Source organism: Oncorhynchus nerka, unplaced genomic scaffold (assembly GCF_034236695.1).
Source record: "Oncorhynchus nerka isolate Pitt River unplaced genomic scaffold, Oner_Uvic_2.0 unplaced_scaffold_1372, whole genome shotgun sequence".
Taxonomy (NCBI): Eukaryota; Metazoa; Chordata; class Actinopteri; order Salmoniformes; family Salmonidae; genus Oncorhynchus; species Oncorhynchus nerka.
Genome location: NW_027039975.1, coordinates 100,625 through 115,416, shown reverse-complemented (window position 1 = coordinate 115,416; position 14,792 = coordinate 100,625). Strand labels below are relative to the sequence as shown.

General features: G+C 45.5%; 1 protein-coding gene across 1 annotated transcript; it reads right to left on the bottom strand.

The window, feature by feature from the left end:
• Nucleotides 1–13,629: 13,629 nt before the first annotated feature.
• Nucleotides 13,630–14,388, bottom strand: LOC135568852 (proline-rich protein 2-like). The gene has a single exon (XM_065015631.1). The coding sequence runs from the start codon at nucleotides 14,386–14,388 to the stop codon at nucleotides 13,630–13,632; it is 759 nt and encodes a 252-aa protein (XP_064871703.1).
• Between the last annotated feature and the right edge of the window lie 404 nt (nucleotides 14,389–14,792).

The window sequence follows — 14,792 nt, the reverse complement described above, 5'->3', positions numbered from 1 at the left end:
TTTCAAGGTAAGAAGAAGCTGGTATTTTTTCCACTCAGCCTCGGTTTATCTCAGTCACACAGCCAAGACAAAGGGACCGTTTTTGGTCCATCCTGTTCTTTTCGTCTCTTTTAAGGGCTGTGTGGAGATATGAAGAGAACAGAGACTGGCTTGATCATCATTGACCTATCAGCAGACAGGAGTAACGTTATTGTTTGGGAGCTATGATCTCACACACCTGCTAAACTGCCACAATTATATTTTCCTGTAAAGGTTGAGACTCTTGTTTCATTAAGCTCTCGGCCTTCCACTTCAGAGTGTATGGTTGACCAGCTTCATTATTGCAATTCATATTAAAGCAACAAGTCGGAGTCAGAGGCAGAGCCTTCTCTTGTCTCTACTCCTCCCGTTACGGGGTCTGAGACGCCGAAGCTTCCCACCATTAGCTCTGACAAATTGAAAACCCTAGTCATTGGCGACTCCATTACCCGCAGTATTAGACTTAAAACGAATCATCCAGCGATCATACACTGTTTACCAGGGGGCAGGGCTACCGACGTTAAGGCTAATCTGTTTACCAGGGGGGCAGGGCTACCGACGTTAAGGCTAATCTGAAGATGGTGCGGGCTACAGCTAAAACTGGCGAGTGTAGAGAGTATAGAGATATTGTTATCCACGTCGTCACCAACGATGTTAGGATGAAACAGTCAGAGGTCACCAAGCGCAACATAGCTTCAGCGTGTAAATCAGCTAGAAAGATGTGTCGGCATCGAGTAATTGTCTCTGGCCTCCTCCCAGTTATGGGGAGTGATGAGCTCTACAACAGAGTCTCACAACTCAATCGCTGGTTGAAAACTGTTTTCTGCCCCTCCCAAAAGATAGAATTTGTAGATAATTGGCCCTCTTTCGTGGACTCACCACAAACAGGACCAAGCCTGGCCTGTTGAGGAGTGACGGACTCCATCCTAGCTGGAGGGGTGCTCTCATCTTATCTACGAACATAGACAGGGCTCTAACTCCTCTAGCTCCACAATGAGATAGGGTGCAGGCCAGGCAGCAGGCTGTTAGCCAGCCTGCCAGCTTAGTGGAGTCTGGCACAGTCAGTGTAGTCAGCTCAGCTTTCCCAATTGAGACTGTGTCTGTGCCTCGATCTAGGTTGGGCAAAACTAAACATGGCGGTGTTCGCACTAGGATAAAGACCTCCTCCATTCTTGTCATTATTGAAAGAGATTGTGAAATCTCACATCTTCATAGGACTACTTAATGTTAGATCCCTCACTTCCAAGGCAGTTATGGTAAATTAACTAATCACTGATCATAATCTTGATGTGATTGGCCTGACTGAAACATGCCTCAGGCCTGATGAATTTACTGTGTTAAACGAGGCCTCTCCTCCTGGTTACACTAGTGACAATATCCCCAGCGCATCCTGAAAAGGCGGAGGTGTTGCTAACATTTACGATAGATCATTTCAATTTACAATAAAAACCCTACGTTTTTGTCTTTTGAGCTTCTAGTCATGAAATCTATGCAGCCTACTCAATCACTTTTTATAGCTACTGTTTACAGGCCTCCTGGCCCATATACAACGTTCCTCACTTAATTCCCTGAATTCCTATCGGACCTTGTAGTAATGGCAGATAATATTCACATTTTTGGTGACTTTAATATTCACATGGAAAAGTCCACAGACCCACTCCTAAAGGCTTTCGGAGCCATCATCGACTCAGTGGGTTTTGTCCAACATGTCTCCGGACCTACTCACTGCCACAGTCATACTCTGGACCTAGTTTTGTCGCTAGGATCTTAATGTTGTGGATCTTAATGTTTTCTCATAATCCTGGACTATCGGACCACCATTTTATTACGTTTGCAATCGCAACAAATAATCTGCTCAGACCCCAACCAAAGATCACCAAAAGCTGTGCTATAAATTCTCAGACAACCCAAAGATTCTTAGATGTCCTTCCAGACTCCCTCCACCTACCCAAGGACGTCAGAGGACAAAAATCAGTTAACCACCTAACTGAGGAACTCAATTTAACCTTGTGCAATACCCTAGATGCAGTTGCACCCTAAAAACTTAAAACATTTGTCATAAGAAACTAGCTCCCTGGTATACAGAAAATACCCGAGCTCTGAAGCAAGCTTCAGAAAATTGGAACGGAAATTGCGCTACACCAAACTGGAAGTCTTCCGACTAGCTTGGAAAGACCGTACCATGCAGTATCGAAGAGCCCTCACTGCTGCTACACCAAACTGGAAGTCTTCCGACTAGCTTGGAAAGACCGTACCATGCAGTATCGAAGAGCCCCCACTGCTGCTGTAACGGCAGATTTCCTCATCTTCGTCTGAAGAGGAGTAAGGATCAGACCAAGATGCGGCGTGTTAAGTGTTCATGACGATTTTAATAAGAAAAGCACTGAACACAAAAACAAAAACAATGTGAACCAAAAACAATAAACGAATACGTGAAATAACCAAACCGGAACAGTACCGTGTGGCGACAAACGCACACACGGAAACAAACACCCACAAACCAACAGTGAAACCCAGGCTACCTAAGTATGATTCTCAATCAGAGAAAACTAACGACACCTGCCTCTGATTGAGAACCATACTAGGCCGAAACAGAAACCAAACATAGAAACACAAAACATAGACTGCCCACCCCAACTCACGCCCTGACCATACTAAATAAAGACAAAACAAAGGAAATAAAGGTCAGAATGTGACAGCTGCTCGATCATCCTATTTTTCCAACTTAATTGAGTATAATATGAACAATCCCAAAATGTATTTTTGATACTGTCGCAAAGCTAACTAAAAAGCACCATTCCCCAAGAGAAGATGGCTTTCACTTCAGCAGTGATAAATTCATGAACTTCTTTGAGGATATTATCATGATCCTTAGAAAGAAAATTACGGACTCCTCTTTAAATCTGCGTATTCCTCCAAAGCTCAGTTGTCCTGAGTCTGCACAACTCTGCCAGGACCTAGGATCAAGAGAGACACTCAAGTGTTTTAGTACTATATCTCTTGACACAATGATGAAAATAATCATGGCCTCTAAACCTTCAAGCTGCATACTGGACCCTATTCCAACTAAACTACTGAAGAGCTGCTTCCTGTGCTTGGCCCTCCTATGTTGAACATAATAAACGGCTCTCTAACCACTGGATGTGTACCAAACTCACTAAAAGTGGCAGTAATAAAGCCTCTCTTGAAAAAGCCAAACCTTGACCCAGAAAATATTCAAACCTATCGGCCTATATCGAATCTCCCATTCCTCTCAATTTTTTGGGAAAAATCTGTTGCGCAGCAACTCACTGCCTTCCTGAAGACAAACATTGTATACCAAATGCTTCAGTCTGGTTTTAGACCCCATCATAGCACTGAGACTGCACTTGTGGAGGTGGTAAATTATCTTTTAATGGCGTCAGACCGAGGCTCTGCATCTGTCCTTGTGCTCCTAGACCTTAGTGCTGCTTTTGATACCATCGATCACCACATTCGTTTGGAGAGATTGGAAACCCAAATTGGTCTACATGGACATGTTCTGGCCTGGTTTAGATCTTATCTGTTAGAAAGACATCAGTTTGTCTCTGTGAATGGTTTGTCCTCTGACAAATCAACTGTACATTTCGGTGTTCCTCAAGGTTCCGTTTTAGGACCACTATTGTTTTCACTATATATTTTACCTCTTGGTGATGTCATTCGCAAACATAATGTTAACTCTCGCTGCTATGCAGATGACACACAGCTGTACATTTCTATGAAACATGGTGAAGCCCCAAAATTGCCCTCGCATAGCAGCTCGCCTGTGTTTCAGACATCAGGAAGTGGATGGATGCAAACTTTCTACTTTTAAACTCGGACAAAACAGAGATGCTTGTTCTGAGAGATCTTCTGTTGAATCTGACAATTAATCTTGATGGTTGTACAGTAGTCTCAAATAAAACTGTGAAGGACCTCAGCGTTACTCTGGACCCTGATCTCTCTTTTGATGAACAAGTCAAGGCATTTTAACCTCTTACAGCTACCCCCCCTACTTTTTTCAATTTCTGCCTGAAGACATACCCAGAATGACATTTCAGAATGATAACCTCCAAAATGAGTTTGTGCTACATGACATTTATCATGAAGTCACCCAGGTGTCCCACACAAGTAACGGGTTCGGTGCGCAGAGAGGTTAAAGGACAGCATTTTTCCATCTACGTAACATTGCAATAATCAGATACTTTCTGTCCAAAAATGATGCAGGAAAATTAATCCATGCTTTTGTCACTTCTAGGTTAGACTACTGCAATGCTGTACTTTCCGGCTACCCGGATAAAGCACTAGATAAACTTCAGTTAGTGCTAAATACGGCTGCTAGAATCTTGACCAGAACCAAAGAATTTGATCATATTACTCCAGTGCTAGCCTCTCTACAATGGCTTCCTGTTAAGGCAAGGGCTGATTTCAAGGTTTTACTGCTACCCTACAAAGCATTACATGGGATTGCTCCTACCTATCTTTCCGATTTGGTCCTGCCGTACATACCTACACGTACGCTACGATCACGAGACGCAGGCCCCCTTGGGTTGTGCTGTGGCAGAGATCTTTGTGGGCTATACTCGGCCTTGTCTCAGGATGGTAAGTTGGTGGTTGAAGATATCCCTCTGGTGTTGTGCTTTGGCAAAGAAGGTGGGGTTATATCCTGCCTGTTTGGCCCTGTCCGGGGTTATCGTCGGATGGGGCCACAGTGTCTCCTTACCTCCTGTCTCAGCCTTCAGTATTTATGCTGCAGTAGTTGATGTGTCTTGGGGCTAGGGTCAGTCTTATCCGGTGTCCAGTGTGAATTTAAGTACGCTCTCTCTAATTCTTTCTTTCTCTCTATTGGAGGACCTGAGCTCTAGGACCATGCCTCAGGACTACCTGGCCTGATGACTCCTTGCTGTCCCTAGTCCACCTGGCCGTGCTGCTGCTCCAGTTTCAACTGTTCTGCCTGCGGCTATGGAACCCTGACCTGTTCACCAGACATGCTACCTGTCCCAGACCTGCTGTTTTCAACTCTCTAGAGACAGCAGGAGCGGTAGAGATACTCTTAATGATCGGCTATGAAAAGCCAACTGACATTTACTCCTGATGTGCTGACCTGTTGCACCTCAACTGTGATTACTACTGTGATTACTATTATTTGACCCTGCTGGTCATCTATGACCATTTGAACATCTTGGCCATCTGTTATAATCTCCACCCGGCACAGCCAGAAGAGAACTGGCCACCCCTCATAGCCTGGTTCCTCTCTAAGTTTCTTCCTAGGTTTTGGCCTTTCTAGGAAGTTTTTCCTAGCCACCGTGCTTCTACACCTGCATTGCTTGCTGTTTGGGGTTTTCGGCTGGGTTTCTGTACAGCACTTTGAGATATCAGCTGATGTAAGGAGAGCTTTATAAATACATTAGATTTTAATCCCTGTTCCTGTGTTGGGTGAGATAGGGTGCATCTCATCCCTGTTCCTGTGTTGGGTGAGATAGGGGTGCATCTCATCCCTGTTCCTGTGTTGGGTAAGATAGGGTGCATCTCATCCCTGTTCCTGTGTTGGGTAAGATAGGGTGCATCTCATCCCTGTTCCTGTGTTGGGTGAGATAGGGGTGCATATCATCCCTGTTCCTGTGTTGGGTGAGATAGGGGTGCATCTCATCCCTGTTCCTGTGTTGGGTAAGATAGGGGTGCATCTCATCCCTGTTCCTGTGTTGGGTAAGATAGGGGTGCATCTCATCCCTGTTCCTGTGTTGGGTGAGATAGGGGTGCATCTCATCCCTGTTCCTGTGTTGGGTGAGATAGGGGTGCATCTCATCCCTGTTCCTGTGTTGGGTGAGATAGGGGTGCATCTCATCCCTGTTCCTGTGTTGGGTACAACAACACAACACAGGGATAAAGAGACAGCGAGTACAAACAGAGACTGGGACAGACAGAGAGTTTAAACAAACAGGGACTGGGACAGACAGGGAGTTAAAACACGGACTGGGACAGACAGAGTTAAAACAGGGACTGGGACAGATAGAGAGGTAAAACAGGGACTGGGACAGAGAGTTAAAACAGGGACTGGGACAGATAGAGAGGTAAAACAGGGACTGGGACAGAGAGTTAAAACACGGACTGGGACAGACAGAGAGTTAAAACAGGGACTGGGACAGATAGTTAGGTAAAACAGGGACTGGGACAGAGAGTTAAAACACGGACTGGGACAGACAGAGAGTTAAAACAGGGACTGGGACAGAGTTAAAACACGGACTGGGACAGACAGAGTTAAAACAGGGACTGGGACAGATAGTTAGGTAAAACAGGGACTGGGACAGAGAGTTAAAACACGGACTGGGACAGAGTTAAAACAGAGATAGGGACTGGGACAGATAGTGAGGTAAAATATGGACTGGGACAGAGAGTTAAAACAGAGACTGGGACAGATAGAGAGGTAAAACAGGGACTGGGACAGAGAGTTAAAACAGAGACTGGGACAGAGAGTTAAAACAGAGACTGGGACAGATAGAGAGGTAAAACAGGGACTGGGACAGATAGTGAGGTAAAACAGAGACTGGGACAGACAGAGAGTTAAAACAGGGACTGGGACAGAGTTGAAACATGGACTGGGACAGAGAGTTAAAACATGGACTGGGACAGACAGAGAGGTAAAACAGGGACTGGGACAGAGAGTTAAAACATGGACTGGGACAGAGAGTTAAAACACGGACTGGGACAGATAGAGAGGTAAAACAGGGACTGGGACAGAGGATTAAAACATGGACTGGGACAGACAGAGAGTTAAAACAGGGACTGGGACAGAGTTAAAACAGACATAGGAACTGGGACAGATAGTGAGGTAAAACATGGACTGGGACAGAGAGTTAAAACAGAGACTGGGACAGATAGAGAGGTAAAACAGAGACTGGGACAGAGAGTTCAAACAGGGACTGGGACAGATAGAGAGGTAAAACAGGGACTGGGACAGAGAGTTAAAACAGGGACTGGGACAGACAGAGAGTTAAAACAGGGACTGGGACAGATAGTTAGGTAAAACAGGGACTGGGACAGATAGTTAGGTAAAACAGGGACTGGGACAGATAGAGTGGTAAAACAGGGACTGGGACAGAGAGTTTAAACACGGACTGGGACAGACAGAGAGTTAAAACAGAGACTGGGACAGATAGAGAGGTAAAACAGAGACTGGGACAGATAGAGAGGTAAAACAGAGACTGGGACAGACAGAGAGTTAAAACAGAGACTGGGACAGATAGTGAGGTAAAACAGAGACTGGGACAGACAGAGTAAAAACAGAGACTGGGACAGACAGAGAGTTAAAACAGAGACTGGGACAGATAGTGAGGTAAAACAGAGACTGGGACAGACAGAGAGTTAAAGCAGAGACTGGGACAGACAGAGAGTTAAAACAGGGACTGGGACAGATACAGAGGTAAAACAGGGACTGGGACAGAGAGTTAAAACAGAGACTGGGACAGATAGTGAGGTAAAACAGACACTGGGACAGACAGAGAGTTAAAACAGAGACTGGGACAGATAGTTAGGTAAAACAGGGACTGGGACAGAGAGTTAAAACAGAGATTGGGACAGACAGAGTTCAAACAGGGACTGGGACAGATAGAGAGGTAAAACAGAGATAGGGACTGGGAGAGACAAAGTTAAAACAGGGATTGGGACAGATAGAGAGGTAAAACAGGGACTGGGACAGATAGAGAGTTAAAACAGGGACTGGGACAGAGAGTTAAAACAGAAACTGGGACAGACAGAGAGTTAAAACAGGGACTGAGACAGATAGTTAGGTAAAACAGGGACTGGGACAGAGAGTTAGGTAAAATATGGACTGGGACAGAGAGTTAAAACAGAGACTGGGACAGAGAGTTAAAACAGAGACTGGGACAGACAGAGAGTTAAAACAGGGACTGAGACAGATAGTTAGGTAAAACAGGGACTGGGACAGAGAGTTAAAACAGGGATTGGGACAGATAGAGAGGTGAAACAGGGACTGTGACAGATAGAGAGTTAAAACAGGGACTGGGACAGAGAGTTCAAACAGAAACTGGGACAGACAGAGAGTTAAAACAGAAACTGGGACAGATAGTGAGGTAAAACAGGGACTGGGACAGAGTTAAAACAGAGACTGGGACAGACAGAGAGTTCAAACATGGACTGGGACAGATAGAGAGGTAAAACAGAGATTGGGACTGGGACAGAGAGTTAAAACAGAGACTGGGACAGAGAGAGTTAAAACAGAGACAGGGACTGGGACAGACAGAGAGTTAAAACAGACAGGGACTGGGACAGACAGAGAGTTAAAACAGACAGGGACTGGGACAGACAGGGAGTTAAAACCGGGACTGGGACAGACAGAGTTAAAACGGACTGGGACAGACAGAGAGTTAAAACAGGGACTGGGACAGACCGAGAGTTAAAACAGACAGGGACTGGGACAGAGTGTTAAAACGGGGACTGGGACAGAGAGTTAAAACAGGGACTGGGACAGAGAGTTAAAACAGGGACTGGGACAGAGAGTTAAAACAGGAACTGGGACAGACAGAGAGTTAAAACAGGGGCAGGGACTGGGACAGAGAGTTAAACAGGGACTGGGACAGACAGCGACTGGGACAGACAGAGAGTTAAAACAAGGACTGGACAGACAGGGACTGGGACAGACAGAGAGTTAAAACAGGGACTGGGCCAGACAGGGACTGGGACAGAGAGTTAAAACAGGGACTGGGCCAGACAGGGACTGGGACAGAAAGAGAGTTAAAACAGGGACTGGGACAGACAGAGAGTTAAAACAGGGACTGGGACAGACAGGGACTGGGACAGAGTTAAAACAGGGACTGGGACAGACAGGGACTGGGACAGAAAGAGAGTTAAAACAGGGACTGGGACAGACAGGGAGTTAAAACAGGGACCGGGACAGACAGGGACTGGGACAGAGAGTTAAAACAGGGACTGGGACAGACAGAGAGTTAAAACAGGGACCGGGACAGACAGGAACTGGGACAGAGAGAGAGTTAAAACAGGGACTGGGACCAACAGCTTCTTTCAGCTAAAGATTTGACTCCAGATGCTGAAGAGCACATGATGCTTGTTGGCTGCGACTGTGTTTGTGCTCCAGTAATCTTCTGTTCTCTAGGAAAGTCAGAGGTTGTGGAAACGACCCAAACTGCACCAGTTTTCCTTTTTCATATTATATCATTCATCCTCTGTTAGTCATGTGAACTGGATCTATCACTTGGTAGAAAAGAGACTTTTGGTTCTTTTGGATCCGGGTTGAGCAGGCAGAGTGAAGTAGAGACCAGGTTCTTTTGGATCCGGGTTGAGCAGGCAGAGTGAAGTAGAGACCAGGTTCTTTTGGATCCGGGTTGAGCAGGCAGAGTGAAGTAGAGACCAGGTTCTTTTGGATCCGGGTTGAGCAGGCAGAGTGAAGTAGAGATCAGGTTATTTTGGATCCGGGTTGAGCAGGCAGAGTGAAGTAGAGACCAGGTTCTTTTGGATCCGGGTTGAGCAGGCAGAGTGAAGTAGAGACCAGGTTCTTTTGGATCCGGGTTGAGCAGGCAGAGTGAAGTAGTCAGACTCGGCCCAGGAGGCAGACGCGGCCCAGGAGGCAGACTGGGTTTTAGGCTGTGTTTCTGTACAGCACTTTGAGATATCAGCTGATGTACGAAGGGCTATATAAATCCATTTGATTTGATTTGATCGTTTGGATGAATCCATGTGGAGGACATCATGTGGATGACATCATGTGGATGAATCCATGTTGATGACTCCATGTGGATGACTCAGCGTTGAATGAATATAATGGCGCTGGAGGGGATGGCTGCCGTTTTTCGGGCTCCTAACCAGCTGTGCTATTTTGTTAGTTTTTTTGTTTGTAACATAAAGTTGCTGCCACGTCTCTTATGGCCGAAAAGATCTTCTGGACATCAGTTCAACGTGTCAAATCGTAGGGCCTGTTGTCTGGACCTCTGGCAGTCTCTATGGGGGTGCCACAGGGTTCAATTCTTGGGCCGACTCTTACATCAATGATGTTGCTCTTGCTGCTGGTGATTCTCTGATCCACCTCTTCAGCCGATCGCTGCCCATACCCGCCCGCTTGACTAGCATCACTACTCTGGACGGTTCTAACTTGTGTGGACAATATGTGGACAACTACAAATACCTAGGTGTCTGGCTATACTGTAAACTCTCCTTCCAGACTCGCATTAAACATCTCCAATCCAAAGTTAAATCTAGAGGCGGCTTCCTATTTCACAACAACGCCTCCTTCAGTCATGCTGCTAAACATACCCTCGTAAAACGTAAAATAGCCTCCAACACTCTACTCAGTAAATTGGATTTAGTCTATCACAGAGCCCCATATACTACCCACCACTGTGAACTGTATGCTCTCGCTGGCTTCATATTCATCACCAAACCCACTGTGACCTGTATGCTCTCGCTGGCTTCATATTCAAACCCACTGGTAATAATAATGAATGTGCAATTTTCCGATAAAAAAACAAAACTTTTTTATTTTTTATTTCACCTTTTTAACCAGGTTTAGAACACCTTTATTTAACCAGGTAGGCTAGTTGAGAACACCTTTATTTAACCAGGTAGGCTAGTTGAGAACACCTTTATTTAACCAGGTAGGCTAGTTGAGAACACCTTTATTTAACCAGGTAGGCTAGTTGAGAACACCTTTATTTAACCAGGTAGGCTAGTTGAGAACACCTTTATTTAACCAGGTAGGCTAGTTGAGAACACCTTTATTTAACCAGGTAGGCCAGTTGAGAACACCTTTATTTAACCAGGTAGGCCAGTTGAGAACACCTTTATTTAACCAGGTAGGCTAGTTGAGAACACCTTTATTTAACCAGGTAGGCCAGTTGAGAACACCTTTATTTAACCAGGTAGGCCAGTTGAGAACACCTTTATTTAACCAGGTAGGCCAGTTGAGAACACCTTTATTTAACCAGGTAGGCCAGTTGAGAACACCTTTATTTAACCAGGTAGGCCAGTTGAGAACACCTTTATTTAACCAGGTAGGCCAGTTGAGAACACCTTTATTTAACCAGGTAGGCCAGTTGAGAACACCTTTATTTAACCAGGTAGGCCAGTTGAGAACACCTTTATTTAACCAGGTGGGCCAGTTGAGAACACCTTTATTTAACCAGGTAGGCTAGTTGAGAACACCTTTATTTAACCAGGTAGGCTAGTTGAGAACACCTTTATTTAACCAGGTAGGCTAGTTGAGAACACCTTTATTTAACCAGGTAGGCTAGTTGAGAACACCTTTATTTAACCAGGTAGGCTAGTTGAGAACACCTTTATTTAACCAGGTAGGCCAGTTGAGAACACCTTTATTTAACCAGGTAGGCCAGTTGAGAACACCTTTATTTAACCAGGTGGCCAGTTGAGCACCTTTATTTAACCAGGTAGGCCAGTTGAGAACACCTTTATTTAACCAGGTGGGCCAGTTGAGAACACCTTTATTTAACCAGGTGGGCAAGTTGAGAACACCTTTATTTAACCAGGTGGGCCAGTTGAGAACACCTTTATTTAACCAGGTGGGCCAGTTGAGAACACCTTTATTTAACCAGGTGGGCCAGTTGAGTTTTATTTAACCAGGTGGGCCAGTTGAGAACACCTTTATTTAACCAGGTAGGCTAGTTGAGAACACCTTTATTTAACCAGGTAGGCTAGTTGAGAACACCTTTATTTAACCAGGTAGGCTAGTTGAGAACACCTTTATTTAACCAGGTAGGCTAGTTGAGAACACCTTTATTTAACCAGGTAGGCTAGTTGAGAACCAATTCTCATTTGCAACTGCGACCTGGCCAAGATAAAGCATAGCAGTGTGAACAGACAACACAGAGTTACACATGGAGTAAAACAATTAACGAGTCAATAACACAGTAGAAAAAAAGGGGGGAGTCTATATACATTTTGTGCCAAAGGCATGAGAAGGTAGGCGAATAAATACAATTTTGCAGATTAACACTGGAGTGATAAATGATCAGATGGTCATGTACAGGTAGAGATACTGGTGTGCAAAAGAGCAGAAAAGTAAATAAATATAAACAGTATGGGGATGAGGTAGGTAAAAATTGGGTGGGCTATTTACCAATAGACTATGTACAGCTGCAGCGATCGGTTAGCTGCTCAGATAGCAGATGTTTGAAGTCGGTGAGGGAGATAATAGTCTCCAACTTCAGCGATTTTTGCAATTCGTTCCAGTCACAGGCAGCAGAGAACTGGAACGAAAGGCGGCCAAATGAGGTGTTGGCTTTGGGGATGATCAGTGAGATACACCTGCTGGAGCGCGTGCTACGGGTGGGTGTTGCCATCGTGACCAGTGAACTGAGATAAGCCGGAGCTTTACCTAGCATGGACTTGTAGATGACCTGGAGCCAGAAACGGCAACACTTTTCCACACCATTACATGTTTATTGGACACTGTAGGTTGTGTGAAGGTGTGACGTCATTAACATAATAAAATAAAAACAAATTCTTATTTACAGTGACGGCCTGTCCGGCCAAAGTCTCCCGACGCCCGTTGTGCTCCCAGTCACCGCCTGTCATTTTTCCCAGCATGCTCTGTTGCATGTTGATTTTTAAAAATGTCAATATTGGTTATTTTTGCGTGTACATTGATTGTTTTTGATCTTATGCTACATAAACAATTCCAAAAAATTAAATGTAAAATGTAAGTGGTTGTTGTTATAGCAACCGTTACTGAGATAGCTGTTCCAGTTTACATAGTGTAGCTAGTCGTAATGGAGTATATCTTCTGTCTATATATACTCTGACAGGCGTTCTAAATGAAAGTCGTTAGTCATGTGGAAGTGTTGTATTTCTTCCTGTCAGTCGGCTTCCTACAGAGATTGAACATGTAAATAACCATAATGTGACATATTAAGAAATATACAAATGTGGCTTTACACCCTTATCATTTAAAGGGAAGAAGACTGGAAGAGAAGTGTTCTTTGCGGTAGTTGATTGTTAATTGAAAACGGCAAGGGAGTTGATTCAAAGTGACATTGATAATAGTCAAATGGAAATTGGAGTTAAATTTAAGCAACTCTCTGAGAGTTGGATATTTACTCCATTTAATATAATTTTAACTCTGATATATAAAAATATATCAAAAGTTGTATTAGGGATCCAGAACTGATATTTATCAGATAACTAGACAGACCCTTGCTGTTGATGCTGCTGATAACTAGACAGACCCCTGCTGATAACTAGACATACCCCTGCTGATAACTAGACAGACCCCTGCTGATAACTAGACAGACCCCTGCTGATAACTAGACAGACCCCTGCTGATACCTAGACAGACCCCTGCTGATACCTAGACAGACCCCTGCTGATACCTAGACAGACCCCTGCTGATAACTAGACAGACCCCTGCTGATAACTAGACAGACCCTGGTTTGATTCCAGGGTGTTTCACAACCAGCCGTTATTGGGAGTCCCATAGGCCGGCTCACAGTTGGCCCAGCGTCATTGGGGTGTTTGGCCGGGGTAGGCCATCAATGTAAATATGAATGTGCTCTTCATTGACGTGCCTAGTTAAATAGAGAATCTATGTTTTCATTTCTACCGATAGTTTAGCCACAAACACTGTTGTGTTCAACAGCAGAGGTGCCCATCTGGTCTGGGCATGTTCCCATCTGGTCTGGGCATGTTCCCATCTGGTCTGGGCATGTTCCCATCTGGTCTGGGCATGTTCCCATCTGGTCTGGGCATGTTCCCATCTGGTCTGGGCACGTGCCCATCTGGTCTGGGCACGTTCCCATCTGGTCTGGGTACGATACCATCTGGTCTGGGTACGATACCATCTGGTCTGGGCATGTTTCCATCTGGTCTGGGCATGTTACCATCTGGTCTGGGCATGTTCCCTTCTGGTCTGGGCACGTTCCCATCTGGTCTGGGCACGTTCCCATCTGGTCTGGGCACGTGCCCATCTGGTCTGGGCACGTTCCCATCTGGTCTGGGCACGTTCCCATCTGGTCTGGGCACGTTCCCATCTGGTCTGGGCACGTTCCCATCTGGTCTGGGCAAGTCCCCATCTGGTCTGGGCACGTTCCCATCTGGTCTGGGCACGTTCCCATCTGGTCTGGGCACGTTCCCATCTGGTCTGGGCACGTTCCCATCTGGTCTGGGCACGTTCCCATCTGGTCTGGGCACGTTCCCATCTGGTCTGGGCACGTTCCCATCTGGTCTGGGCACGTTCCCATCTGGTCTGGGCACGTTACCATCTGGTCTGGGCACGTTACCATCTGGTCTGGGCATGTTCCCATCTGGTCTGGGCACGTTCCCACCTGGTAATCTGGTAAACCTGTAGCCTGGTAATCTGCATGGTTTCCTCTGTAGCCTGGTAATCTGCATGGTTTCCTCTGTAGCCTGGTAATCTGCATGGTTTCCTCTATAGCCTGGTAATCTGCGTGGTTTCCTCTATAGCCTGGTAATCTGCATGGTTTCCTCTATAGCCTGGTAATCTGCATGGTTTCCTCTATAGCCTGGTACAGAGCCAAAACAACAACAAACGTTGTCACCGCCCCAGTAATTACATAGGGCACTGAAGATGATAATGAAGATCAGTGAATGTAGAGTAAAATATGAGGTAAACAGGCTTCATACCTCTGGTGTGTTCCTAAGGAGGTAAACAGGCTTCATACCTCTGGTGTGTTCCTAAGGAGGTAAACAGGCTTCATACCTCTGGTGTGTTCCTCATGAGGTAAACAGGCTTCATACCTCTGGTGTGTTCCTCATGAGGTAAACAGGCTTCATAC